Source organism: Hemitrygon akajei, chromosome 3 (genome assembly GCF_048418815.1).
Source record: "Hemitrygon akajei chromosome 3, sHemAka1.3, whole genome shotgun sequence".
NCBI lineage: Eukaryota > Metazoa > Chordata > Chondrichthyes > Myliobatiformes > Dasyatidae > Hemitrygon > Hemitrygon akajei.
In genome coordinates this window covers 114,360,200-114,386,608 of record NC_133126.1, presented here as the reverse complement: position 1 = coordinate 114,386,608, position 26,409 = coordinate 114,360,200, and the positions used below count along the sequence as shown (strand labels likewise).

The 26,409-nt window shown below is 42.8% G+C and overlaps 1 protein-coding gene across 3 annotated transcripts in view; it reads left to right on the top strand.

Moving 5' to 3' along the window:
• Window positions 1–26,409, top strand: part of stk25b (serine/threonine kinase 25b) — an 84,892-nt gene that overhangs the window by 45,741 nt on the left and 12,742 nt on the right. For 2 of the 3 annotated variants that reach the window (XM_073040639.1, XM_073040641.1), the window contains exons 3-7: window positions 8,491–8,547; window positions 10,725–10,833; window positions 14,404–14,561; window positions 18,624–18,809; window positions 25,197–25,342. In XM_073040639.1, the coding sequence (XP_072896740.1) occupies window positions 8,491–8,547; window positions 10,725–10,833; window positions 14,404–14,561; window positions 18,624–18,809; window positions 25,197–25,342 (656 nt within the window). The remainder of the gene's footprint in view (window positions 1–8,490; window positions 8,548–10,724; window positions 10,834–14,403; window positions 14,562–18,623; window positions 18,810–25,196; window positions 25,343–26,409) is intronic. The other variant, XM_073040640.1, reaches the window with a different exon arrangement.

Below are 26,409 nucleotides of genomic sequence, written 5' to 3'. Positions count from 1 at the left end.
GTGCAAAGAGTATAGGAGATGTACAGTGCCTATAAAAAGTATTCCCTCCCCCCTCCTCCATCCCCCTTGGAAGTCTTCATGTTTTATTGTTTTACAACATAGAATCACAGTGGATTTAATTTGGATTTTTTAAAACCGTTCCTTACAAAGCTTCCTAAATCAATTGTAAATATAAAGCACAAAATACTTAAATGCATAAGAATTCACCCCCTTTAATATGACGTACCAAATCATCACTGGTGCAGCCAATTGCTTTCAGAAGTCACATAATTAGTTCAATGGAGATTGCCTGTGTGCAGTCAGTGTGTTTCAATTGATTATAGCAAAAATACACCAATATCTGGAAGGTCCAACTGCTGATAAGTCAGTATCCTGGCCAAAGCTACACACATGAAAACTGCAAGCAACTCTGTGAAAAGGTTATTGAAAAGCACAAGTCAGGAGATGGATACTGGAATCATCAAGAAATATAAAGAATATGGCTGTAAATCTGCCTAGAGCAGGCCATCCTCAGAAACTGGGTGAACTTCCAAGAAGGGGCTAGTGAGGGAGCCCACCAAGAGACCTATGACAACTCTGAAGGAATTAAAAGCTTTAGAGGCTGAGATGGGAGAGAGTGCACATATATATAACAACTGTTGCCTGGGGGCTTCACCAGTCACAGCTTTATTGGAGAGTGGCAAAGAGAAGGCCACTGAAAAAACCCACATGAAATCTCAGATAGAGTTTGCCAAAAGGCATGTAGGAGACTCTGAAGTCAGCTGGAAGAAGGTTCTATGGTCCAATGAAAACAAAATTGAGATAAATTTGAGATAATCAGACTAAACACCATATTTGGTGCAAGCCAAACACCACATATCATCAAAAACACACCATCCCTACCATGAGGCATGGTGGTGGCTGCATCTGGCTGGGGATGCTTCACTGCAGCAGGCCCTGGAAGGCTTGTGAAGGTAGAGGATAAAATGAATGCAGCAAAATACACAAATCCTGGAGGGAAAACCTGATGCAGTCTGCAAGAGAACCGCGATTTGGGACGTTTTCCAACAAGACAATGATCGCTAACAGAAAGCCGAAACTACACAGAAATGATTTTAAAAACAACAAAGTTGATATCCTGAAGTAGCCAAGTGAGAGTCGGGATCTCAATCCAAATGAGAATTTGTGGCTGGACTTAAAAAGGACTTTTCACTCATGATCTTCATGCAGTCTGACAGAGCTTGAACAGTTTTGTAAAGAAGAATGGGGGAAGATTGCAGTGTCCAAATGCACAAAGCTGGTGGAGAACTATCCACAAAGACTCAAGGCTGTAATGCTGCCAAAGGTGCATCTACTAAGTACTGACTTGAAGGGGATGAGTAATTAAGCAATCAGTTATTTTGTGTTTGATTATTGTATTAAATTTAAACCAATTTGGTGAAACTTGCCACAAAAGTAGTTTCTGTTGATCGGTGTGGGGAAAAAACCCCAAAGTAAATCCATGTGATTCAATGTTGTAAAACAATAAAACAGGAAAACTTCCAAGAGGGATGAATACTTTTTATAGGCACTGTTATGTTCCTATTTAGAAGGAAGGACTGAGATGGAAAGGTAAGAGAACTTTGGATTTCCAGAGAGGTGATGAATTTATCAAGAAGGAAAAGTATGTAAAGCTTTGGAAGTTAGGATCAAATGAAGCTCATGAGGAGAATAAAGAAGCCAAAAAAGAACTAAAGAAAGGAATTAGGGAAACCAGGAAGAGTCATGAAAAGTCCTTGGCAAGTAGGATTAAGATGAATCCCAAACATTCTACACATGCATCAAGAGCAAGAGAATTGCTTGAGAGAGGGTAGGACCATTCAAGGATAAAAGGGGAACATTTGCTTGAATGTGGAGTATGCAAGTGAGGTATTTAATGAGTACAGTCGGCCATCCTTATCTGCGAGGGATTGGTTCTGGGATTTCCCGTGGATACCAAAAAACACGGATGCTCAAGTCCCTTATATAAAATGGCATAGTATTTGCATATAACCTATGCACATCCTCCCGTATACTTTTAAATCATCTCTAGATTACTTATAATACCTAATACAATGTAAATGCTATGTAAATAATTGTTATTACTGTAATGTTTAGGGAATATTGACAAGAAAAAAAACTGTACATGTTCCTCGTCAAGACTTCAGAATTGCAGCTCCTCTGGGAACACTGCTGTGGCCTCGGCATTAGCCAATGCCAATTCTCCCATAATCTTTATGTTCTTGAGGCTGTAGCGCTTTACATAGCCAGCCAGCCATCCCTTACAAGCCTTAAGCTCTTTTCTCTCGCTTTCATCAACCCCGTCACAGTAGAGCTCATAGAGACTAAGAGCTTTTTCACGTATAATTTGGCCATTTACAGGGATATGCTTCTGTGACATGTCCTCTAGCAACACACACTTTATACTTTCTCAGTCTTTGCAAGCACTTTATCACCAACTAGAGAGACCATTTTTGCCGTTGTAGGGGCAGCACTAACACTTCCACGAATTTCAGCTTCTTTCTGCTTTATTGTGCGAATGCTCAATTCGTTCTTACCAACCTTATGGCCCACTTCGGAATGCGATATGCCTCTTTTCAAAAGATCTAATATATCTACTTTCTCGGTGAGAGGTAGCATTTTACACTCCCTCTTAGCCTTTGAGGAATTGCTTTTTAGGAGCCATTTTTTTTCACAGGAACAAAGTAGCGAACAAACAAGATGTGAGGCGAACAATTCTCAAACAACAAGTCCGGGAAGAGCACTTTTGGTTTCCTCGATTCACGGTTGGTTGAATTCACGCATGCAGAACTCGCAGATAAGGAGGGCCGACTGTACTTTGCTTCAGTGTTTACCTAGGAAAAAGATGTGCAGGGCCAGGAGATCAATGCTGAGTGTATAAATGTGTTAGGGCATTTAGAGGTTAAGAGGAGGAAGTTTTGGGCCTTCTAATGAGTTTTAAGGTGAATAAGTTCTCAGGCCTTGATGGAATTTGCCCTAGGATTACCGAAGGAGGCAAGAGACAAGATTGCTGGGCCCTCTTCAGTTCCTTTCTCGACATAGGCAGGGTTCCAGAGATCTGGCGAGTGTCTGATGTTTTACCTCTATTTAAGAAGGGAACAAGGGAAAATCCTGGGAACTATAGACTGGTGAGTCTCACGTCAGTTGTAGGGAAATTTCTGGGCAATACTCTTAGGGATAGGATAAAAAAGCATTTGGAACCCCATGGCGTAATTAGGGAAAGCCAGTGTAGCTTGTGCGTGACAGGTCTTGCCTTACCAACTTGATTGAGTAAGTCAAGTCACTTCTATTGTCATTTCGACTGTAACTGCTGGTACAGTACATAGTAAAAAATGAGACAACGTTTTTCAGGACCATTGTGTTACATGGACAGTACAAAAACTAGACTGAACTACGTAAAAACAAACAACACAGAGAAAGCTACACTAGACTACAGACCTACACAGGACTACATAAAGTGCACAAAAACAGTGCAGGCATTACAATAAAAAATAAACAGGACAATAGAGCAAGGTGTCAGTCCAGGCTTCGGTTATTGAGGAGTCTGATAGCTTGGGGGAAGAAACTGTTACATAGTCTGGTCGTGAGAGCCCGAATGCTTTGGAGCCTTTTCCCAGACAGCAGGAGGGAAAAGAGATTGTATGAGGGGTGCATGGGGTCCTTCATAATGCTGTTTCATTTGTGGATGCAGCGTGTAGTGTAAATGTCCGTGATGGCGGGAAGAGAGACCCCAATGATCATCTCAGCTGACCTCACTATCCGCTGCAGGGTCTTGCGATCCGAGATGGTGCAATTTCCGAACCAGGCAGTGATGCAGCTGCTCAGGATGCTCTCAATACAACCCCTGTAGAATGTGATGAGGATGGGGGGGTGGGAGATGGACTTTCCTCAGCCTTCGCTGAAAGTAGAGACACTGCTGGGCTTTCTTTGCTATGGAGCTGGTGTTGAGGGATCAGGTGAGATTCTCCATCAGGTGAAACCAAGAAATTTGGTGCTGTTTACGTCTCTACCGAGGAGCCGTCGATGTTCAGCGGGGAGTGTTTGACAAAGTCATTCACAGGAGGCTGATCTAGAAAATTAAGATGCATGGGGTCTGCAGTGAACTGGCTGTTTGGATTTACAACTAGCTTGTGCATAGAAGGCAGAAGGTAATGGTTGAAGGGACTTATTCGAGCTGGAGATCTGTAATAGTGATGTTCTGCAGGGATCCGTGTTGGGACCGCTGCTGTTTGTGATGTATATAAATGACCTGGATAAAAATGTAGATGGGTGGTTTAGTAAGTTTGCTAGGGCAAATACAAGGAGACTATACACTGTGAAGGACAAGATACTTAACAGTACTGCTGAGCAGAGAGATCTTGGGATCCAAGTCATAGCTGTTTGAAAGTGACTACACAGGTTGATAAGGTGGTTAAGCTGGCTTATGAAATGCTTGCTTTTATTAGTCGAGACATTGAATTCGAAATTCAAGAGGTTATGTTGCAACTTTATAAAATGTTGGTTAGGCCAGATCTGGAGTATTGCATACAGCTCTGGTTGCCCCACTATAGGAAGGATGTCTGGAGGTTTACCAGGATGCTACCTGGTTTAGGTTGTTTTCTCTGTTGTGCTAAGAGGAGGTTTGTTAGAGGTTTATAAGGTTAGCAGAGGCTTAAATAGAATGGACAGAGTATCTGTTTCCCAGGATTGAAATGTCTAACACCAGAAGGCACGCATTGAAGGTGAGAGAAAGTAGGTTCAAGGGGGATGTGACGGGTGAGTTTTTTTACTCAGAGTTGTGGATGTCTAGAATAGACCTTGTGATATAGTAGTAGATGCAAATACGTTAGAGGCTTTTAAGAGACATTTGAATAGGCATAAGGATGTAAGGAAAATGGGGCAATGCAGATATGGTGTAGGTAGGGATTAGTGTTCAAGTGTTTTTGATTTGCTTTTTAGCCGGTTGGCACAGCATTATTAGCCGAACGGCCTGTTCCTGTTTCTGTGCTGTACTCTTCTCTGTTCTAAGGTTGCAAGCAGTATTGATCAAATAGTTCAGTTAGTCATTCCTCATCACCATGGATCTACTGGCTGCTGGTTCCCTGGTCTGCTGGCACCACTGGCTTAATGTTTGATGCATGGATCCAAGTTGTCTTCCCCTGGGCCTTCAGAACAGTATATGTGGTTAGCAGTACTTGAAATGGGCCTTCTCAACAGGGCTTAATACAATTCTTTCATTGGTAGGATCGCACCAATACCCAATCTCCCGGCTAGTGGCTATGGCACTCTACAGTCATCACGTTCTTATGAACAGCAACACGTTTATGAGGACAGTGTAAAACAAGCTCATAAACTTAAGGATGTTGATGTTAAGAAAGTGGCTGTGCTAGAATGTTTGAAAAACATTAGAATAGATGAATCACCAGGGATAAATGCAGTGTACCGCAGATTACAATGGAAAGCGAGGACAGAGATGGCTATGCCTTTGTGATCTTTGCTTCCTTATTGGCTACAAGAGAAGTACCGGATGATTGTAGGGTGGCAGATGGTATTCCTTTGTTCAAGAAAGGGAGTAGGTAAAGTTCTAAGAATTATAGACCAATAAGTCTTATTCCAATAGTGGGCAAATTATTTAGGGGGTTTAGAGATTAGATGAATGCATACTTGGACTAATTAGGGATAGTCAGCATGGCTTTGTGAGGAGCAGATCAGCCTCATGAGCCTGATTCAATTCTATGAGGATGTGACAAAGCACATCGATGAAGGTGGAGCAATGGATGTGTTGTATGTGGTGTTTGATAAGGCTCCCCATTTCCTCATTCAGAAAGCTAATCAATATTAGAAAACTTAAAGTCCCCATCATGACAGCATCTCTGTTATTTCTGCACCTTTCAAAAAATCTGCCTCCCTATCAGTCCTCAGTCTCTCTCTTGCTTTTGGAGGGTCTAGAGAATACCCCCGATTGTGTGTTTGCACCCTTCCTGTGACTTCAGGTTTATTATCACCGGCATGTGTCATGAACAGCATCCTGACATGTGTTTATTTTATCCAGGTGGTCTAAAGCCATGTGAAGAGCCATTGAGATTGCATCTGCCATTAATCTATTGTGGCCATAGGCAAATTGCAATGGGTCCAGGTCCTTGCTGAGGCAGAAATTCAGTCTAGTCATGACCAACCTCTCTGAGCATTTCATCACTATAGATGTGAGTGCTACCGGGCGATAGTTATTAAGACAGCTCACATTGTTCTTAGACACTGGTATAATTGTTGCCTTTTTGAAGCAAGTGGGAACTTCCATTTGTAGCAGTGAAAGGTTGAAAATGCCCTTGAATACTCCCGCCAGTTGATTGGCACAGGTTTTCAGAGCCTTACGAGGTACTCCATTGGGACCTTCTACCTTGCAAGGGTTTACTCTTTAAAGACAGCCTAACATTGGCCTCTGAGACAGAGATCACAGGGTCATCAGGTGCAGCAGAGATCTTCACAGCTGTAGTTATATTCTCCCTTTCAAAGCGGGCATAGTTGAGTTCATCTGGTAGTGAAGTATCGCTGCCATCCATGCTATTTGAGTGTCGCTTTGTAGGAAGTAATATCTTGTAAACCCTGCCAGACATGTAGACAATGTGTTTTAGCAAGACCTTTGACAAAATTCTACATGGAAAACTTGAGTTAAAAAGAAGTCCATAAGATCCAGGGACCTGTGGCAAGCTGGATTCAACATTGACTCTGGCAAGAAATGAAAGAAAATGTTGACAGGTGTTTTAGTTACTGGAATGCCATTTACAGTAGTTCTGTAGAGCTCAGCACTAGCCAGGTCCCTTATAAATATTGAAAATTTAAACAGCTGTATGACGCATAATTTAAAAACTTTGGAGGTAATAAATTTGCCCATATAGTTAGCAGAAAGGATCAAAATCAATGGACTCGTCACAATGACAGAAAAGGAACTGAGTTCTGATCAGTGTAAGGTGCCAGGCATGAGAGTAGTGGTCGCCAAACTGTTGATCGCAATCAACTGGTCGATCTTTGAGACTTTCCCAGTAGATCCCGAAAAAAATGAAAAATAAATACACGAATACTGTTGAGAGATTGTTTCCAGGTTACGGGGTTTTAGTTCCGTTCTTTCTGTCCAGTGCGCATGCGAGTAGCTCCCTCGCCACGCGCTGGTCCCCAGCCACCGGGCCACAAGGAAACGATGAGTCAGCTGCACCTTTCCTCATTCCCTGTCACGCCCACTGTTGAACTTGAACGCACACGAGGTCATTACCCAAGCGCGTCAGTGATCACTGGTTGGCCTTGGGTAACTGGCCGCTTCGTGCGGCCGGCAAGAAGTGCCATTGCTACCGGCTTGGAGCGCAGACAGATGGACGCAGCCTCTAAACCTCTTTAACACACCGAATGTTCATGGGGAACTCGGTGCTAAAATATTCGCAGACGACCTAATTTGGGCTCAGGGTTTCGTAAGTACCAGAGCAGCTACCGCGCTGCGACCTACTGAAACAAACTTTAGTCGGCCGATAAATCCTACAAGAGGGGCGGGCAGGCGCCCTGTCACACTCCTTGCTCTGTTGCTCTCTTCGGACTGCGAATGCCACGGCCCCGGTACGGGAACAGACGCATCTGGCCAAGGTGGTGGGCGGGCGGGAGGCTGGAGTTTGGGCCTGGAGGCTGTCTAAAGTGGTAATGAAGCCCTCAGAACTGCTTCGGTACCCTGAGTCCAAGCACCCTGCACTTAAAAACAAACCAACTGAGTTTTTCAGCGGGAAAAACGTAGCAAGCGTGACAGCAGGTAAGTGCTGAGAGCCACGTAAAGTAAATTGCAGAATAGACTGGACATAAGGAACCTGCTTCGAGTATCGCTGTATTCTGGTCGTGATTAACGCCCCCCTCCCGTCAGCCGGTCCGCAAGAATATTGTCAATGTTAAACTGGTCCGCGGTGCAAAAAAAAAGGATGGTGCCCCCTGGTGTTCATACATTATTTCTACTTCCGGGTTGTGGCCAAGGTATGGGATCTTGGGCTTCAAAAGGTTGGTGACCACTACATTAGAGGAATATGCAAATTAACTTTTTATTGAAAAGCTTACTGCATGCAATTTTTCTAAATGGGTACAAAGAAACATCGGAAGGAATGGGAGTAAAGAGAACAAGGAAGAGGTGATCAAATGAGAATACTGAGTAATGAGGAAGGAGTGTCCTTAAGCCATCCAGAGAAAGCTAGGAATGATGGTTTATTTTTAAAACAAAAATCTAATAAATGGCATGAGAATTTGAATAGAAAAGGAACACTTAGGAGTCGGTTACCAAAAAGTATCATTAGTCACGAGCAAGGTTTTGTCAATTTGTGCTGCGTGAATTTCAAAGGATAAAGTTGTTTATCTTTAAATTGATTATCAGTTTCCTGGATCTGTGCTTTTTACATTTTGGTGAAACTCTTGAGTTATATTTCGGGATGACTTGTTGCTGATGTTAGAAGTTGTTTGTTTGATCCCTAGGGCACAAAATTATGGATAATTATGGAGTATCTGGGTGGAGGCTCCGCTTTAGACTTGGTGAGTACAGTTTTCAAATATGATGCCACTCTACTTTGTCTTATGTATGGACTAATTTTCAGGAAACAAGATTCACCACTGAAGGATAATGAGATTTAATCCCACTTTTTAGTGTGGCTTTGAAATAATACTGGAATTCCATTGAAAAAATGTGTCTTAACTGCAAATGTAAATCTGCTTGTTAACTGCTTTACTAGGTTATCCTGCCTTTAACCTCAGTGATGTTTTAATATTTTCTGGGTTAGTGACAACTTTGTATGTACTATCCAACCCAAGGTTCCTGATTGCTGATTATTAATTTCAAAAAAATTTTGGTCTGGATAAGAAGTAGTTATGCTTTAGGCAATGGATTTGAGCTATTAAGTTGAATTTGCTGGACAGAATAAAACAGATTCAATGAAAGAGGCATTTTACATTCAGGCACAAAATGCAAACTTCCAGAAGAACTGTGGGTCAAGCACATCCATGGAGATGAGGGGACGATAAGCATTTCAGGACAAGACCCACATCATGACTGAGTATAGAGGGAAGATGGTCAGCATGTAGAAATGAGGGACAAGTGAGAGGAAGCCCGGTATGTGAGATAGAAACAGATAAATAGATGGTGCCAGATGAGGGAAGAAATAGGAAAGGTGAACCAAGGGAAAACTTACTTGGGTACATGGGTAATGAGCAGATGGAACCATGTAGGGGAGGGTGGACATGTAGAAAATGGAGACGATGCAGATGAAAACTCCCATCAGCTATGGCAGAAAGGAAGCTATGTTTCTTGAAGAAGGACATTTCAGAAGGCCTAATAAGAGCAGATGTGGCAGAGACGGAAAAACAGAAATTACTGTGTTGTTTTATGCAGGAGGCAAAGGTATGGTGTGATAGCCATCCAAAGAATAAATAGTGGTAGTGTTTTTTTTAATATAGAAAACATAGCTTGCTCCAGTGCAACTTTATTACCCTTCTGCTGTCAAATTCTGCCCTTCATTCATGGTCTACTTCTGACTGTTCCTTTTCTCAATTTCACTATCACTATCTCAGGATATAAGTTAGCAGTTAATGTCAACACAAGCCCTTTGGTTCCAAGGAAGGGGCTTCGACTTGAAGCATTCACTCTTTCTCATTCTGCAGATGCTGCTTGACTGGCTAAGTATTTGGTGTTTTCTGTTTTATTTTAATCCGTTACAAGCTTGCAAACACCCAGAGGTATCGTAATGACACTTCTTCCTTCTGAGGATATTCCTCCATTTTCCTGGTTTTTCTGACTCTTGGGTCTGTTCTAATAATGATACTTCACGCACAAGTGCTCCTGAAATACTTTCCGTTCTTCTTAACAGTGGTTCTCCATCACCATTGTTTTTGTCTCCATAGATGCTGCCTGCCCCACTTGGCATTTCCAGCTGGGCTGTGATCTGCAGATGTATAAAATTCCCACACTTATCCACAAAAATCCCACCTAGAATAAGGATAGGCTTCCTTTGTCCTTGTCCTTATCTTCTACCAGCTTCCACATTCATGTATAATTGTCCATAATTCTTCACCTTAAATGTATTATAAGTTTCCATTACCTCCCGTCCCCTCTTAGCATTCCAAAAGAACAATTCTCTCAGAGATTCTCTGGTTTATGCTATGAGTACCCATATCAATTCTCACAGTGCTTTTCTCGTGAAACTGCTCTCTAACCTCTTTGCTTTCCCACTGTCCAAACACTAAACAGTGATTCACTTGTAAATTTAGTGTTTTTGTCTCCTGAACATTAGCAACAACAAAAGGTGGATTGGGCAATTGCTTGTAAATCACTGTTCAATTTGCAAAGGCAAACCTGGCTTCAATCTGCTCATCACTTTAAAGTCCCAAATGACCTCTGCCCTTGGACTTTTACACTGTCCATAAAGAGCCCGGCATAAGCTCCAGGAACAAGGTTGGAAATGCCTTGTTTGTTATACTTGAACGTTGGATGTTTCCCCTGGCAATACTACCTACATGTTCTCACAGGAAGGTCTAGAATCTCAAATGGCTAGCCTGCCCAAGCTAATTCTTAATCTCTTTAACCAATAGCCAGCTGAGCTTGTTTGAAACATTGCGGGTTTGGAATTGAACCAGTGATCTTTCTACAGTGTAGCTCAGTTATTCAAGCGTGTTCCCTGACCATCAGTATGGTTAATTCACCGCTGTGATCTTTGCAGCTGAAACCAGGCCCTCTGGAGGAGACATACATTGCCACAATTCTTCGGGAAATCCTTAAAGGTTTAGACTATCTGCACTCGGAACGGAAAATTCATAGAGATATTAAAGGTAAGAGTATCTGATAGATGGAATTATGCACAAGATGTTATAATAATAAGTACTTTATTGACCCCGAGTGGGAAATTATTTCATTACAACAGCAACATTTAAAAGCACACTTAGCAATAACAATATTAATAATATTAACTAGTAATAAAGTACAGAATAATATACACAATAATAATTTACCAATGTGGGATACTGTGCAATAATAAAATACAAAATAATAAAACAGGCTATTGTATTATGAGGCAACATGAGTGAATCTGCAGATGCTGGAAATAAATAAAAACAAAATGCTGGCAGAACTCAGCAGGCCTGACAGCATCTACGGGAGGAGGTAGTGACAATGTTTCGGGCCGAAACCCTTCATCAAGAGTGAAGTAACATGGGATGGTTGAGTGTGGATAAGAAGTAGGGGGAGGGATGAAGTAGAGAGCTGGGAAGTGATAGGCTGGAGGGAAATGGGCTAGGGGGAAGGTGGAGAATTACGGGAAATAAAAGAGAAAGAAAGGTAGGGCTGGGGGGAGATTATTGTGAGGAGGGAAAAGAGAAAGAAAGAGAACCAGACTAAAATTATAGATAGGGATGGGGTAAGGGGGGGCAGGGGTATCAACGGAGGTCACCTGTGGACCAGCACCTTCATCACGTGAGATGTGAGGGCAATTGGTCTGTAGTTGTTAAGTACAGGTAGAGTTGCCGCTTTAGGTACAAGCAGGAAATCTTCATAGTACCGGTATTCAGACTCAGATTGTAAAGGTGCTGGAAAATACCAGACAGCTGGCTTACATAGGCCTTCAGTATCCTGGAGCTGATGTGGTCCAGTCCAGAAGCCTTGCCCTGGTGTAGCCTCTTAACCTGACCTGCAGTCACAGTCAGGCTAGGTAGGGTGGTCATCCCCAGCAGGCAGGATACTTCAAAGTTTGAGGGTTTGGAAACAAGCAGTCACCAGAGGGGAGGGAGGGGTAGAGGGAGAAGGCTTTGGGGGAAGGGAGGCTGTGTGGTTTGGGCAAGTGGAAGAGGGAACAGCAGGAGGTCCCATGCTGAACCTGTTGAAAAACATGTTCAGTTTGTTGGCCCAATCCAAGCAGCCCTTGATCTTCCTTTCCTTCAGCTTGAAGCCAGTGATCTGCTTCGTGCCCAACCACACATCCCTTATGATACTCTGCTGAAGCTTGCACTCCAGCTTCTTCTTGTAAGATTCTTTGCACTCCCTCAGCTTTACCCTCAGTCCATTCTGTACTCACCTCAGTACTTGTCTGCCTTCAGACCTGAAGTCTTCCTTCTTATTCAAAAGTTCTTTCAGGTCACTGGTCATCTAAGGCTTGTTGTTGGGGAAGCAGTGTCCAGTCCTGGCTGGCAAGATGGTGTTCTCACAGAATTCGATATAGTCTGTGATACAATCAGTTATTTTGTTAATGTCCTCCCTATGTGGCTCACATAACACATCCCAGTCCATCCTCTCAAAGCTTTCCTGCAGTGCCTGCAGTCCACCTCCTTACAATCCACATTGAGACAGGCTGCTGCTGGACAAGAGGCACGTACCTGGGTCTTAGCAGGACCAGCTTGTGATCAGATCTGCTAAGTAGGGGAAGGGCAGCAGCACTGTCTGCATCCTTTACGTTCACATACACAAGGCCCAGTGTTCTTTTGTTCCGTATAGTGCAGCTGACATATTGATAAAAAGTTGATATTGTTGCCCTGAGATTATCTCACTACGGAACTGATCATCTGTTATTTGTGAAGTGGGCTGCCATGCGCAGTCATAATCATAATCGATTGAAAATGGACATGGAAGCACAGAGAAACATCAGGAAATTCCAGGAAGACCTTCTTCGTTGCTGCTGTGAGGTTCGGGACTCTGCTGGGAAGAACAGGCCCCCAGTCCTCGGGGTCGCATTGCCGATGGCTGTTGGCGGGGCCGTCTTAATACGCTCGGCAGAAGATGGTGCTCAGAGAAGCTGTGCCAGAGGGGATGGTCATCGGCTCGGAGGTTCGACAGACTCAGGTTGCTTTCAGTGTGTGCTGCGTCTGCGAGGCTGGTTTCGACGGAGCTTCCATTGTGTGCTGTGTCTGCGAGGCTGAGTCGGGTGGCGCCTTGGAAGTCCATAGTGGGGGTACTCCCTTCTGCCGCCGACGTGGGATGGCAAGTCAATCGGGACCCTGGGGACTTGTGGAAACTGTGGTGATTTCTTTTGAACTTACTGTCCTTTAACATCTTGGACTATCTTTACTGTGCCCATAGTCTTTTTTTTATCAATTATGCTATTGTTTGCACTGTTGTAACTATATGTTGTAATTATGTGGTTTTGTGCAGGTCTTGTAGCTTTAGTTTTTGGTCTTGTTTTTGTCTGGTGGATTTGGAGCTCCTTTCCGGGGAACGCACTAGACGGTAGCGCGATATTAATACGCAGCAGTCTCTCCAGACCCTGGATTGGGGATTGCCAAACATTACGTGGATTTTCTGGTGTAGTCTGCTTTGTCATATGCTTTTGTGATATAATTCTGGGGGAGTGTTGTCTCATTTTTTAACTGCATTGCATTTGTGGTTTCTAAATGACAATAAACTGAAGCTGAATCTGAGAGAACCATGATTAAAATCCCTAGTAACAGCCACAAAAGTGTTGGGATATTGAGTTTGTATTCTAGTGATGGTCAAAAGAATAGTGTCGCACGCTACATTCACATCAGCTGACGGTTGAATGTAAACAGCAGCTGAGAATTCCTGAGGCAAATACTGTGGTCATTTCCCATGCTTGATGTCCGGGCTACATCATCATTCCTTTACAGTACATGTGTGGGATTATACCACCTTTTGTTCACATTTATGTAGTAAGTAAAGGCAGTGACTGCTTTCAAATAATTATATTTGCTATAATTTGATTTTTTTCTGACTTAAACACTGGTAATGGAAAAAAAACCCACAAAGTACACTGCAGATGCTGTGGTCAAATCAACACGTGCAAACAAGCTGGATGAACTCAGCAGGTTGGGCAGCATCTGTTGAAACAAACAGTCAACGTTTCGGGCCAAGAGTATTCGTCAGGGCTCAGGAAAAATATCTTTTAGAAAGCGGGAAATAGCTGCCATCAAGCACACTATGTGGTGCATACTGAATTATTGCTGTGACACATGTCGAAAGCCTTTGGTGATGGGATCTTGCTGCATTGCAGTTGAGTACTACACAAGTGCTGCACATCACTCTTGACCTCAGACGTGTTCTATTTCTGAAACTGGGTGCAAACTCAAAGCACAGAACTGCAGTGAGAAAGCTGCAGTCGAGCCAGGTGAAAGATAATGTAATTGCAGAAATTGAGTTGGGAATAAAGGAGAAACCTTGCCATTGGGGAATGACACAAGGACAAAGACAGCCGGTTGCTGAGATTAGGTGACTTTGCCTCCGCGTATCCATTTCCAAGTTGTTACACACAGCTCCTAATCCAATTGTACATTTCAGTGTCAACTTAAATGTGGGTGCAGAAGTCTCTGGAGTTAAAATTTGAACCCACAGCTTTCTGATTCTGGGGACTTTAACCAAGGCTGACTTACATTTAGTTTTAATTTTCTTCTTCTCCACAGCTGCTAATGTTTTACTGTCAGAACAAGGTGACGTCAAGCTCGCAGACTTTGGAGTTGCAGGCCAACTAACAGATACACAAATAAAGAGGAACACTTTCGTGGGCACGCCCTTCTGGATGGCACCAGAAGTCATCAAACAGTCTGCATATGACTTCAAAGTAAGTGAACAAATGCATGCATTTGGTCTGTGGGTTTGTGTTCTATCTCTCCAGGATTGTTTCTATTGCTATCAACAAACACCTTTAGCGCACAAAACAGGAGAAAATTCAATTGAAGCACAAGCACTATTCCAGGAATAACATTTGAATAGTAGCGTGTGTGCTTCCATTGCTCAAATTGCCTGGGCAAGTGGCTTCCCCCAGCTAAGTTGTAATGGAAAGAAGTGGAAGATGATTGTTAAGTCATATATTCCAAATTTTGAGCTGTGACCAATTATAGTACTTCAATTGACTTAATAGATATTACTTGATTAGATAGATACTTTATTGATCCCAAAGGAAATTACAATGTCACAGTAGGGTTACAGGTGCACAGATATCCAATATTAGAAGAGAAGTAAGAAAGAATAAAAGAAAAGTTACATTGACAGTCTAACAGGAGGGTGTCATCACTTCCCCAGCTATAGGGGGGTTGACTCATTATAGAATGTAATGGCCCCTCATAGCACTCTTTGGAGTAGCACTATAGTCTTACTCTATCACTAAAAGGACTCCTCTATTCAGCCAAGGTGGCATGCAGAGGGTGAGAAACATTGTCCAGAATTGCTAGAACTTACCGTAAATTGCCTCGAATGTTTTACGACAGCTTCCAGTTTGACTCGTATGACAGAGCCAGCCTTTCTGATCACTTTATTAAGTCTGTTGGCATCACCCATGCTGATGCCATTGCCCCAGCACACCACGCATAGAAGATTGTACTGGTGACAACAGGCTGTATGAACATGTGATTTTCCCCCAGCAATGAGAGCTGTATGGTATTGAAGGCACTTGAGAAATCAAAAAACATAATCCTCAGTGCTGTCCCGCTTTTCCAAATGGGAGCAGGCTATGTTCAGCAGGTGGATGATAGCATTGTCAACTCCAACTGGCAAACTGCAGGGGATCGAGAGCTCATCTGACAAGGGGTTGGAGGTGAGTCTTGTTAAATGGAATTCAGAAATGTGTGTATAAGGTGGTACCTATTTGAAAAGGTAGCAAAATTTATCAGATCATTTCCAGTTTGCAGAAACTTAATTTAAATTTATTCAGAGCTGTTCATTCTTTTGTCAGCTATTGCCCCTTAAGCCATGAGAGCAGTTCATTATGCACTCAATGAGTGTAAATCTCCCCCCCCCACTTTGCCACTCTCTCCCCCTCTCTCTTTGCCACTCTCTCCCCCCTCTCTCTTTGCCGCTCTCTCCCCCTCTCTCTTTGCCGCTCTCTCCCCCCTCCCCCTCTCTTTGCCGCTCTCTCCCCCCTCCCCCTCTCTTTGCCGCTCTCTCCCCTTCCCCCTCTCTCTTTGCCGCTCTCTTCCCTTCCCCCTCTCTCTTTGCTGCTCTCTCCCCTCCCCCTCTCTCTTTGCCGCTCTCTCCCCTCCCCCTCTCTCTTTGCCGCTCTCTCCCCTCCCCCTCTCTCTTTGCTGCTCTCTCCCCTCCCCCTCTCTCTTTGCCGCTCTCTCCCTCCCCCTCTCTCTTTGCCGCTCTCCCCCTCCCCCTCTCTCTTTGCCGCTCTCTCTCCCTCCCCCTCTCTCTTTGCCGCTCTCTCCCCCTCCCCCTCTCTCTTTGCCGCTCTCTCCCCCCTCCCCCTCTCTTTGCCGCTCTCTCCCCTTCCCCCTCTCTCTTTGCCGCTCTCTTCCCTTCCCCCTCTCTCTTTGCTGCTCTCTCCCCTCCCCCTCTCTCTTTGCCGCTCTCTCCCCTCCCCCTCTCTCTTTGCCGCTCTCTCCCCTCCCCCTCTCTCTTTGCTGCTCTCTCCCCTCCCCCTCTCTCTTTGCCGCTCTCTCCCTCCCCCTCTCTCTTTGCCGCTCTCCCCCTCCCCCTCTCTCTTTGCCGCTCTCTCTCCCTCCCCCTCTCTCTTTGCCGCTCTCTCCCCCTCCCCCTCTCTCTTTGCCGCTCTCTCCCCCCCCTCTCTCTTTGCCGCTCTCCCCCTCCCCCTCTCTTTGCCGCTCTCTCCCCCTCCCCCTCTCTCTCTGCCGCTCTCCCCCCCTCCCCCTCTCTCTCATTGCCGCTCTCTCCCCTCCCCCCCTCTTTGCCGCTCTCCCTCTCCCCCTCTCTCTTTGCCGCTCTCCCCCCTCCCCCTCTCTTTGCTGCTCTCTCCCCCCTTGCCGCTCTCCCCCGCCATTCTCCTCCCCCCCCGCCGCTGTCCTCCCCCCCCCCTTGCCGCCCGCTCCCCCCCTTTGCCGCTCTCCTCTCTTTCCACTTTAATTCATCATGAAGTTATTTAAAACAAAATAAAGAAGTGCATTAACTTCTTGCCTCAGGCCTTCTGCAGAGCAGAAGATCAGGTATCTGATAACCAGCTTATTCCTGCCACCGCCTCTGCAAGGCATCAGAAAGTGCAGCTACCAGCAAACCTCATAAGAAATAGAAACAGGTGTAGCTTTTTGGCCCGTTGTGTCTGTTCTGCTACTCAGTATGATCATGGCTGATCTTCCCTGCACTAACTTGATAAATAAGGATTCCCTTGAAAGCTAAACAATTCATAAGTGGTTATTTAAACAAATCTATTAATCACACTTGACTGAACTCAACCATTGAACTCTCACAGCCCTTTTGTGCTGTGTGTTCCAAGGATTTATCAATCTGTGTGCAGAAATTTCTTCTCATTTTTGTCATGATTATTCCACCCGTTGCTTTAAGACTGACTTCTTTCTTGACACCGCAATCAGAGAAACATTAACTAAAAATCTTACCTGAAAAGGCTCCATTGAATTTCTGTTGTTATTGTGAGGCTGCTAGTTAACAAGCACGTGATCTCACCTGACGTTACCGAACTGCTCTGATGAAAGGTCTTGACCTGAAGTCTTAACTCTGCTGCCTCCAGAGATGTCTGTTCTGCTATTTCCAGCATTTTCTCTTTATTCCTCTTTGTATGAGTCTGATATTTGTAGTTTATTTATGTGTTTTTTGACTTTGCTCATTTAGCATTAATCCTTGAAAAATAAATTCAGAGGTTATTTAAGCAATGATAAATATTATACAGGTAGCTGCAATAAAGTACTATGACTTTGTGAAAATGGGAAAAATCTCAGTAGATCTTGGGTGTCTCAGCCACAGCTCATGGATTTTAAACCAGGTCAACTAGATAAAATCCTTCTGGTTTTAAGCAAAATCAGTTAATTTTGTTAATCAGTAATCTGCATTTATTTACATGTCGTGCTGCCATTATTGGTAAAATGCATGTGCTATTAATGCATGTTTCCGTTTTGCGTGCTCTACTTTTTCTCCCATTTATGCATGTGGTCCCCTTCATCTCCACACCAATTTTGCCATCTTTTTTTCTGTTCCCACCCCCCCTTTTTTTAATTGTATCTGTGTTACTCAATAGTTTCAGTTAGATAACTGGATCACTCCAGAAATTACTTTGCTTTTCTGTCTAATTAGTTGAAGGTCCAATTAATGTAAGTTTTAATCATTGTTAAGTATCAAGATGGCTTCATGCCACAAAGATCGTAGGAGCAGAGAGCCTGATGAGGGTGGGGAGAGGGAAGCAAACTTTTCCACATCATGAGTAAACAGATTAAACTTGATTATTCTTCTAAATGAATTAAACCAAAGAAAGAGACATGTCCTGCACAGTTTGGGTTCATTACACTGCAATGTATGAAAGAGAGCAAGTGTGTCCTTTAGAAGCAGCAGGTTCAACAATGAACAAAATCTGGTCACTTTTCTGCACAGACTAGAAATAGGTGGTGTGTGTGTGGTTTGGGGCTTGGATCTAGATTTGCCAGGTGACAATCTAGAAATGTAGTTACACTGCGGCAACCCAGAGTGGTGTGCAACATTAGTTAATTTTGAAATCCATGCTTCTGGAAGCTCTGTTGAATGACTTCAACAGCTCTGTCACATTTAAAAACTAAGACTCTACCAGTTTTTAAAATAATATTTTAATGTGCAATTTTTTAATCTGATATATCCCAGTTGCTTCTGTATTCATACTTATAAATAGAAAAGTTGCCAAATGTAGACTGATATAGAAACCTAGTCTGTTTTAAATAGTTTCTCATTCTCTGACATTAATTTTTAGGCAGACATCTGGTCCCTTGGAATAACTGCAATTGAATTAGCAAAGGGGGAGCCGCCTAACTCGGAGTTGCATCCTATGCGAGTTCTATTCCTTATTCCGAAGAACAACCCCCCAACTCTGGAAGGAAATTACAGCAAACCCTTCAAAGAATTTGTAGAGGCTTGCCTCAACAAGGACCCCAAATTTGTAAGTAGGGCTGATTTGTTTTGAAGGAAGGAATATGAATGGTCCAAAATTTGTGTAACTAATGCAGAGGTGTGTGTTCCAGTGTCCTTGTGAAAAAGGATCTACAATGTTTACAAAGAATATTGAGCACTTAATTCCCACAAATTACTTTGAATTATGTTTAATATTGTAAAGAAATTTAATAGCTAATTTGTGTATTCAGCACTGAGATAGAGAAGTGTGGTAAATACCAGATGACGTGATATTCCAAACTTCATTGATGGATAAATGTTGGCTAGGAAATGAGGACAAACAAGCCTCAGATTGTGCTGTAAAATCCTTTATTCACCAAGGCAGAAAGAGAGCATGCTTGCATTTACTACTTAGTTGAGGAAGGTGCATCTAAAAGTAAGCCCAAAGAAATAACTTAAATACAGACTTGGATCAAGTGTCGTGAGTGATGTTTTAATTTACAATCTTTCTACATTGAGGCATCAGATCTACAACCAAGGCCGGATGTGTTAAACAAAGGCTTTCTATAGAGAAGTATTTATGCGGCTGCTCTACTGTTATCAAGGTGAGGGAATGTTAAAAGAAAGATCTACAATCTGCAGTAGTGTAGAGATTACAAGTGTGAGGTTGTGTAGTCCTACACATGAATGTAGATAAACCAGTTTGTTAAACAAACAAATAATCTTAAAGTTGATGTAGATTGTATTAGAGAAAAATGAGTGGAGCAATATTTCAGAAGTAGTTATACATTTGCTTAGTGTTCAGAATTTCCCTGTTTTGGTTTGGTTCTGTCTGCTGGCAGCTTCTCAGTTTCTTCCCAAGAAATTATCACAGTTTAGGTATGACAGTCCTGCTTCTCAGATTGGATGAACAACATCTCATATTCTGCCTGGGTAGCCTCCAACCTGAACATCAATTTTTCTAACTTCAAGTAATTTCTCCCCCCTCCCTTTCTTTCCTTTTCCATTCCCCATTCTGGGTCCACTCTCGTTTCTTTTCCTTTCCTCACTTGATTATCACCTCTCTGGTGTCCCCCCTCCTTCCCTTTCTCCCATGGTCCGCTCTTCTGTCCTGGCAGATTCCTTCTTCATTTTCCACCTATCGCCTCCTGGCTTATCAATTCACCCCCTCCAATACTTACCTACCTTCTTCCTCACATGTCACCTTGTACACTTCCCCTCCCCCCATTCTTATTTAGGCTTCTTCCCTTTTCCTTTCTGTCATGATGAAGGGTCTCAGCTCAAAACATGAACTCTTTATTATTTCTGTAAATGCTAACTGATGTGCTAAGTTCCTCTAGCATTTTGTGTGTGTGTTACTCTGGTTTTCCAGCATTGACTGAATCCCTTCCATTTATGACAATTCTGGTTTCATCATTTGTCAATATATAGTACTTTACAAAAGATGTTACTGGATGTCTGCAGGGAGCAGAAATCCATTTGTGTCCCACCCTCCCTCCTCCTATCCCATGAAATGTAATAGCAGCAGTTGTTATAGCCATTTCTGCTTATAGTGTGGCAAGTATTGTCTTCATATGCTGAACTTTCAGGGGTTCATATGGAGACTGTGGAAGCAGTGTGTGATTTAGGGAAAGAATACTGATCTACGTATTTAGGCCCTTTGAGCTAAATGGTTCATCGTCTGTATTCTCATTGTGGAAAAGCTTCCTTCAACTAATGACAATAAGCTGATTTACTGAATTTGTGTAGTTGAGCAATAGTGATCCATAAAATGAGCAAAAATCAGTTTAAAGCTAAGAGAAAATATTTAGTGGGAAAAGAAAAGTTAGACTCAAGGATGGCTATAAAGAACATCAAAGGAAACAGGAAAATGTACAGGCTCTAAAGAAAATGTCGCAAGGACATTAAAGCTGTCAGAATGTAAAAGAATTGAGAGATAAGGAAGAATGGAAGTACATTAAACATAAATATAGGCAATATTTTAATGGTAAATAAGGAAATGGAAGAAGACAAGTATTTTATGTATTTTTAAATAGAGGAATATACCACAAGTAGATGGAATCTAAAAATATCAAGTGGCCTTAGAGGCCTTAAATCTTAAAGTAATGTATTTGAAAATAATAATTAGATAAACACACCTTCAAGACCATGTGAGGACTAGAGAATAACCAATGTTGTTCCCTTGTATAAGTAAGGCATTTGGAACAAACCAGGAAATTCTAATGCAGTGAACCTTGCATCAGTTACAGGGAAATTATTAGGAGAAGATCCTTAAGGATAAAATTTTCTCACATCTGTAAATGCCTGGTTTCATGATGGATTTTCACAAGGTTTGCATGAGGGAGGTCATGGTGGCCAACCATTTTAATTCCTATCCCCATTCCTGTTCTGACGTGTCAGGCCACGGCCGCCTCTTTTGCCATGATTAGGCCACTCTCTGCGTTGAGGAGCAACACCTCATATTCAGTCTAGGTAACCTCCAGCCTGATGGCATGAACATCAATTTGTCCTTCCAGTTTTTTTTCTTCCCTCTTCTCTCTCTTCTATTCCCACTCTGGCTTCTTACTACTTCTCACCTGCCTATCACCTCCCCCAGCTCCCCTCCGTCTTCCCTTTCTCCCATGGTCCATTATCCTCCTATCTGATTTGTTCTTCTCTAGCCCTTTACCTTTCCCACCCACTTGGCTTCACCCAGCACCTTCTACCTAGTCCTCCTTACCCAAACCCCTTCCTTTTAATTCTGTCTTCCCCATTTCTTTCTAGTCCTGAAGAAGGGTCACGGTCTGAAATGTCAACTGTTTATTCATTTCTATAGATGCTGCCTGACCTGCTGAGTTCCTCCAGCATTTTGTATGTCTTGTCATGGTTTTACAAACTTGATTCAAATTTTTGAGGAGATGACAAGGGTAATCGGTGAGGCCAATTACCTTAAGAAAAGCATTCAGCAAGGTAATTCGTGTTGGGTGATCCAGAAGATTAGGGTAACTGGGATCCACAGAAGCTTGGTAGATTGGATTCAGGTTAGCTTGACCTTAGAAAACAGAGGACAGTGGTGGAGTGGTGTACTCTGACTGGAGGTCTGTGACTACTGGAGGAATCGGTACTGTGGCTTCTGCTGTTCGTGATATATGTTAATGATTTGTATGAAAATATAGGTGGACTGATTGGTAAGTTTGAAGAAGTCACAAAAGTTGTTGGAGTTGTGTAGAGTGAGGAAGGGCAGCATATAGATGAGTTGGAAATCTGGGCAGAGGATTAGCTGCTGGAGGTTAATCTGGATACATGTAAGGTATTGTACTGTACCATCTCAAATGTAAGATGGAAGAATCCACTAAATGTCTGAACCCATGGGAGGATTACTGTATAGAGGGATCTTGGGGTGCTTTTCGGCTTCTTGGATAAGGAGAGTTGTGTGTCTATTTACAGATGACACCAAGTTCAGAATGCAGTATGTTATGTGATGGAACAGAAAATTATAAAGCTGGAAGGACAAGAAATGCTCAGCATATGGATTATGAAAATGTCAAATTTGGCTGAGTTAGACCAGAATATTTTCAGAATTGGAAGGGGAAACTTTTTGATGTTTACACAAATATCTTGAAAGTCTTGTACATTTAGCCAAAGTAATCAAAAATAATAACGACTGTTTAAAGTGTTGGTTACCCTTTTCAGCCAGAGGTGCCACAGAGGTTATCCTTATTATTATTTTCTTCACAAAGCCAATTTTCGACCAATTTGCTTCAATGCTAGTGACACCAAGCATTGAGCACAAAGGTTATGGACTTCAGCAATATCCTGACAGTGCTGAAAAATTGTCCTTTAGATGCAGCTGTGCCTCTAGTCAAGCTCTTTCAGTGCACCTGTAATGGTGTCTACCCATTGTGGAGGGAAATTGTATGATTATGGCTAGGGGAAGCTATGAAGGATAATTTTACCCAGTCACTGAGCCACTCCATTTATCTGCTCTCAATTAACATTAAAGTGATGAAACAAGTCTGATACATTCACTCACCATTAACTTCATATCTGTTGATTCTAGGTTCTGCAGGGATCAGATAACGACTTAGTTCAGCACATTCTTGTCCTAAGTACATAGAAAGGGGCAAAGACTGGTGGTGATATCAAGGCAGATTATAATCGTGTACCCATGAGAAACCCAAGTAAAATGGAAGTCAGCAGGAAAATGTTTGACTGTCTAGGTTCACTTGTCACAAGTGGAAGCTACTTAGCGGTTCTAAGAGGAAAATCAGTTTGGCCCAAAGACGTTGCTACATCTGACCCTTGTGAGAGTGTTTGAGGCATACCCAGTTCGGCTGCTTCATCAGTGATCCTCTCTCTATTTTAACATAAGAATTGGAAACATTAGCTGATGAATAAAATGCAGTTTCATTTAAAAGTCCTCGGATACACACAGGCACATGCAGTAAGACTTGGACAACCTTCAGGTTTGGGTTGAAGTGGTAATGTTTATCCAAGCAACATAACAACCTTCTCTTAATTACACATATCAAATCCCTATCATCAATATCCTAGAAGTCATCATTGACTGGAGACTTAAAACTGGCCAGATAAATGCAGTACATGGGAGTGGGGGTAAAAGGACAATAAAAGTGCATGTATGCTTCTTCAAAGATTTTACTAGCATAACTAAGGTGTATGCTGTTTTATACTCTAGCTGTGTAATTCCAATTACAGTGAGTAAAGCTTTACACCAATCAGCCCATGGCAATCTGCTTGACTAATACACCATCTGCCCCTCAAAATCTTAACGACTTTCTTGAGGCACAAAATGACTAGTGCATAATACATGAGGTTCACTAAATCATGTTTTCAAACTTTCTTTGAAAGTTTCTCACAACTTATGACTTCCATCCAGAGGTACACCAGCACCTCCACATTTCCTCTAAGTTAAAACCGGTGTTGATTTAGATTTATATAATAGTTGCTTCATTGTTGCTCTTGCAACATTCTGAAATTACTACTTAACAACAGAGTGAAATGTCACATAGATTACTGTAGTTCAAGAAAATGGTTCTGAACACCTTATCAAGGACAATTACAGCTTCCCAAATGTTGGTTGTCAGTAACGTACTTAAAGAAAAGTTTTGCAAGCTGGAATTACCTCTCTAAGCCTCCATGGGCATCTACTTCTCTTTCCTCTAAAGATGCTTTCTAAAACATTTTTAACTGAACTTTAAATCATCTGATTATTTCCTTCATGATTAATTCTTAGTAATGCTCCTGGGAAGTGTTGTGGGATTTCGCAATCAGGTTTATTATCAAGGACATATCTTGTGAAATTTGTTTAGCGGCAGTAGTGCAGTGCAAGACAAAATTACTTTAAGTTACAAAATAAATAGTGCAAAAGTTGAAAATTAAAATATAATCCATGGACTGGTCAGAAATCTGATGGCGGAAGGAAAGAAGCTGCTCTTAAAATGTTGAGTGTGAGCTTCAAGCTCCTCTACCTTCATCCCAATGGTAGAAATGAGAGAAGTCATGTCCCAGATGGTGAGTGTCTTTAAGGATAGATGCTGCCTTCTTGGAGCATCACATCTTAAAGATGACCTCGATGGTGGGGAGAGTTGTGCTCATGATGGAAATGGCTGAGCCTCTTGTGATCCTATGCATTGGAAGCTCCATACCAGACCATCCAACACTCAGAATGCTCTCCACCATATGTCGTTAGAAATTTGCAAGTCTTTAGACTAGATTCAAATCTCTTACTATCTTTCCTTTCGGTTAGTCCTGACGAAGGGTCTCGGCCCGAAACGTCGACAGCGCTTCTCCCTATAGATGCTGCCTGGCCTGCTGTGTTCCACCAGCATTTTGTGTGTGTTGTTGTGCCATTGGTGAATTTAGAGATGGTGTTTGAGCTGTGCCTGGCCACACAGTTATGAGTGTAGAGTGAGTTCATTAGTGGGCTAAGTATGCCCACATCCTTGAGGTGCACCTGTGTTGATTAACAGTGAGATGATCTTGCTGCCTTGAAGGTACTACATAAATGAAAGTTACCCTTGCTGTGCAGAATCGTATCTATTCCGGTGGCAGGCCACGTTAAAAATGTCTTCACCTAATTTGCTGAAACTTCAGGCTAGCTTCTGTAATTTTGTAAAAAGCTGGATATGTGTTTTTCTGGTTCGCCTGTTTGTACCTATTAACTTCAATTGGATGTATGGAAAATTTTATCAGTAGGTCTATATGAGAATGCAATTCAAGGTTTCAAGTGAGTTATAGATCACCAGTAGCACTGAGCCAGTATATGAAAGTTAACTGGAGATATTAACGTAATGACAAAAGAATGTTCTGAATACTAAACTGAAAGGGAGGCTAAAAACCACACGACTGGAAAATGAGAAACAGAAAATACTGTAAGTGATGCAGGGGAGATCAAATGATTCCATGGGGCTCTAAAACCTTTGGTTTCAAATCCTAGAGACCAACAGCAAAAGAACTCCTGAAACACAAGTACATCCAGCGCTACACAAAGAAAACTTCTTACCTAACAGAACTGATTGACCGCTACAAACGTTGGAAATCAGAAGGTCACGGTGAGGAGTCCAGTTCCGAAGACTCTGACCTGTAAGTATCGGTATGATAGGAGGGGTACACAATAACTGAATGCGTGTTCCTGCATTCAGTCTACTCTGAAGGTATAGTAGACTTAAAAGAACACGTTTTTATTCAAAATGTATTTTCCTTTAGTTTAATACACTTTATTATTCATTGGATTGTCAGGAATATTCTGTGCAATCAAATAATCAGTTTATCCTGTTTCAGTCACACAAGAGATTCTGCAGATGCTTGAAATCTTAAGTAACACAAACGAATGCTGGAGGAAACTCAGCAAGGCAGTCAACATCTATGGAGAGGAATAAGCAATCAAACCTTCAAGCCGAATCCCTTCATTAGGACTGGAAAGGAAGGAGGCAGAAGCCAGAATAAGAAGGTGGGGGTGGGGCAAAAGAGTACAAGGTGGCAGGTGATGGGCAGGGAGGGAGGGATGAAGTAAGAAGCTGGCAGGTGATGGGCAGGGAGGGAGGGATGAAGTAAGAAGCTGGCAGGTGATGGGCAGGGAGGGAGGGATGAAGTAAGAAGCTGGCAGGTGATGGGCAGGGAGGGAGGGATGAAGTAAGAAGCTGGCAGGTGATGGGCAGGGAGGGAGGGATGAAGTAAGAAGCTGGCAGGTGATGGGCAGGGAGGGAGGGATGAAGTAAAAAGCTGGCAGGTGATGGGCAGGGAGGGAGGGATGAAGTAAGAAGCTGGCAGGTGATGGGCAGGGAGGGAGGGATGAAGTAAGAAGCTGGCAGGTGATGGGCAGGGAGGGAGGGATGAAGTAAGAAGCTGGCAGGTGATGGGCAGGGAGGGAGGGATGAAGTAAGAAGCTGGCAGGTGATGGGCAGGGAGGGAGGGATGAAGTAAGAAGCTGGCAGGTGATGGGCAGGGAGGGAGGGATGAAGTAAGAAGCTGGCAGGTGATGGGCAGAAGAAGGAAGATATTAATAGAAGTGCTCAAGTTTTACAGCATCTGCAAAATCTTTTGTGTTTGACTTTCTGCTCCACTGTGAAGTCTCTTAAGATGTGCATACTCTTAAGAAGTATAACTCCTTTCTTTAATGGGAATTCAATGAGACCCTCTCTCACTGCTGT